This window comes from Belonocnema kinseyi, chromosome 10 (genome assembly GCF_010883055.1).
Source record: "Belonocnema kinseyi isolate 2016_QV_RU_SX_M_011 chromosome 10, B_treatae_v1, whole genome shotgun sequence".
NCBI classification, from domain to species: Eukaryota; Metazoa; Arthropoda; class Insecta; order Hymenoptera; family Cynipidae; genus Belonocnema; species Belonocnema kinseyi.
This window is the reverse complement of record NC_046666.1, coordinates 67,614,548-67,618,117: the sequence shown is the minus strand read 5'-3', so window position 1 is coordinate 67,618,117 and position 3,570 is coordinate 67,614,548. Positions and strand designations below refer to the sequence as shown.

The 3,570-nt window shown below is 33.0% G+C and overlaps 1 protein-coding gene across 1 annotated transcript; it reads left to right on the top strand.

The window, feature by feature from the left end:
- The first annotated feature begins 259 nt into the window (after nt 1-259).
- LOC117181182 lies at nt 260-1,498 on the top strand. Its single transcript, XM_033373749.1, has one exon. The coding sequence runs from the start codon at nt 260-262 to the stop codon at nt 1,496-1,498; it is 1,239 nt and encodes a 412-aa protein (XP_033229640.1).
- Nucleotides 1,499-3,570: the final 2,072 nt, after the last annotated feature.

Below are 3,570 nucleotides of genomic sequence, written 5' to 3'. Positions count from 1 at the left end.
AATTAGAAATATCTAAAATAGTGAATGTTGCTTAGCTGCAACATTGGCCGTTAAAGGGTTGAAGATAACCTTTTTATGAAAATGTAACTACTTTATTAATAAATCGTATTTTTGTCTTTAAAATTCGAATTTTTTAATGAAAATTGTTCTTTTCGGGTTGAAAATTAAATAATTGCGTGGAAAACAAACCTTTACTTATTAAATTCATATTTCTGGGTCAAAAATTCAACTTTCTTGTTGTTTATTGGAAGGAGACATTATGCCAAAACAAGAAAGATCTGAAGCAGTATTTGCAGAACATCTCTATTTGGTCAGAAATGCGGGCGTCAAAGTTGCTGCTGTTCAAACAGAGACGGGAGTTCGTAGCGACTGTTGCCTCGAAGACTCCAGAAACTTTAAAGTTAGCCAAAACAAAATCTTTGATGGAATGCATGACATTTTATTAGGAATAGGTCCAATGACCTTAAAACTGATCATTCATCATTTTGTGTTTGAAGAACGGTTGTTTAGTGTACACTACCTGAATGGTCGAATTTTTGCGTATTCGTATGGAAGATTGGAAAGAAAAAATAAACCTCCCAATTTAAACCACAACAATATTAGAAATGTCAAAGATCACTCGCTCAGCCAGAAGGCTATGCAAATGTGGTGTTTCTTGAGAGTCTTCCCATTTCTCGTTTCTGAGAAACTTCCGAAGGGTCACTCTCATATGCAGTTACTCCTTTTGCTTCTACAGATCATGGAAATTGTTTTTGCACCCAAAGTCACGAAGAGCTTATTGCCATTACTCGCAGAATTAATTAAGGATTTTTTACAACTTTTTAAAACACTTTTTCCTAACGCTAATTATATCAACAAGTTTCATCACCTCACTCACTATACAGAATGTGTCTTGTGGTCGGGATCGCTCAGACTTTTATGGTGTATGGGATACGAGAAAAAGCACAGTCATATTAAAAGACGAGGTCAAGTCGTGAACAATTTCAAAAATTGTCCTAAGACTCTCGTAAGAGTTTTCCAATGTCAGCAAAGTGCAATGTGGGGATTTGGGGATGTGAAATTACATTCTGTTGTTCCTCAAGGAGGAAGGATAGTAAGAGTCGAAGGTACATTAAGTCACCAGCACTTGAAAGATCTTAATTACTTAGATGGTGATCTGGTATTTAAAACAAAATCTGCACGAGTAAATGTTGTTCTTCATGCTAATGGGTTGTACGTTTGCCTTGATGCGAGGAAAGAAGAAGATGTTAACCTGCCGATATTCGGAAAAATTCACGAAATAATTATAGGTAAAAAATCGGAAGTGTTTCTCAGGACTTTTATTTGCGAAACGACACGCTTTGACCCTAACTTGAATGCGCATTGCATTGAATTAAATTCGGAAGAAAACGTGGATTTTCGTTCAACTACAAGGCTTGCGGATTATACAACTATGTCCACATGGACTGAGCCGAACTCCGAGGAGTTACTTATTAGTTTGCTCCATGTCCTCATTTAAACTCCGTGAAGGTGCGTATTCTGGCATTCGAACAATTCGATTTCATTCTATCCAAATGTTTTGAGACTTATTTATCACAAATTCCGTTTTCATACAACCGTGTGCAGTCTAATGTCTTGCAGAGATTATCTTAAAATGTGCAATTGACATTTTGGACAAATCGAGTGCGAAGCATGAGATACGTGACGAGAATGTGTTCGTTAAAGCCGAAAACGCTTTAACAAAAGAGAGTTCAAAATCACAAAATTACAGTTGTCAGACCGGTGACCTTTGATTTTAAAAGGTGTGTCCACGAATGCAGGAGAAATATAAAGACCGAGCGCGTAGCGCGAGCTAAATGTATAATCGAGCGCGAAGCGCGAGAACCAACGGTCGTGCGCCCTAGGTGCGTTCAAACTTCTGAGCGAAGCGAGCCGCGCGCCTAGCGCGCGACGAGGATGTACACGCGTGGCGGGCAGATTTTTTTAGTAATGTTAATGTTAACTCCTATCCATTTCTGGGTAACTGAAATGCAAATGAATGCAGGTTACTATGCGTTACTATAATAATTTTGTTAACAGTAAAGAGATTTTTAAAATTGGAGAATATTTATTGCTTCCTCTTAAGATATACACTGTTTACATTCAAAAACTAAAAAAAAAATTATTTGTGTTAAAAATTTTCATTATTTGCATATGTCTTAATCTAAATCCTCATTTTCTTTCTTGTTAAATTAAAAAAAAGTATGTTGACGAAGTTTATACAATAGTAAATGCAAACCCAAAAATAGCGAAAACACGAAAATAATTTAATTATTTACTTATTTAAAAAGTGTTTTCCAAATCTAAAACAATTTCCGATAGTTTCATCAGTGCTCACTTAAGAAGTAGGTAAAACAATATTTTTCGTTATTAAATAGAAAAATACGCAAAGTGAAAAAAATTGTTTGTTTCAGTCATCAGCCGACATGTAAATTTTTCATTTGAGAAAAAAATCTGAGAATTTATGGATATTATCCGTAACTTCCTGGAAAATATGATCAAATATTTGAATTTTGACGTCTATTTTTGAAAAATCACAAATTTTGTATTTAATCTTCTATAGGTTTTTACTCAACATAAATATTAAAAATTTATTTCCGTATTCTTGCGATTCTTTAAAAAAAACCTGTACTTTATATCTTTTGTCATTTTTAAAAAATTTGGTCTTCTATAAGGAAGTCATCGGCCTACGTCGTTTTTGTGGTCAGCGGGAATTTTTTGTATAAAATAGAATTTTCTCATTTTTGTCGCAAAGAACCAAAGATACACAGTAAAAACAAAGTCTCATTTTAAGCTTAAAAACGGACTTGATTTAAGATGTAAATTAAAGTAGACAATGTCCGATTAAATTCAGCGTAGGATAACAGTCTAGAAATAAGACGATTATAGGGTTGAAATTTAGCCGTTCAAAAGATTGTAAATGAACTGCAAGTCAGAAAATGGGCTGAAATTCAGTCGTTGGATGCACTATTTTTCGATCGCAAATCAGAATATGGACTTAAATTAAGACCTAATCTGGATTTAAAAATCAGCTGTCAAGATTGCTTAAATTAGTTCTAAATTAAATCTGAAATTCACGATAAGGATAGGCTAGAACAAGACTAAAAATGTATGGATACGGAAATGTAAAAATAATTTCTTTGTTTAAAATAACACTACTTCAATATAAATTCGAATTTATATTTAAACAATGTTTACTAAAGTATATTTATTTGAAACAAAGAAATTGTATTTATATTTCCGTATTCATAAACAAACTATTTTTGTCGTGTTCTTATGTATTTGCTTTCAATTGAATATAAACAAAAATGTTTTCTCTTCGGTTGAATTTCTTAAATTAAATCTTGAAGGAAGCTCAAAGAATGAACAAACCTAAGCACACCCTGTATTTATTAGATGAAAATATATTATCTAGTATGATTAACTACAGATACTGCACGTGTTACATCACTCGACTTTTGTTGCTAATATAAACAACGCATAATATCAGTAATTCTCACCAGAATTCTCAAAGAAAATTCAAATATCTATATTAAGTAAAAAAAAAATGAA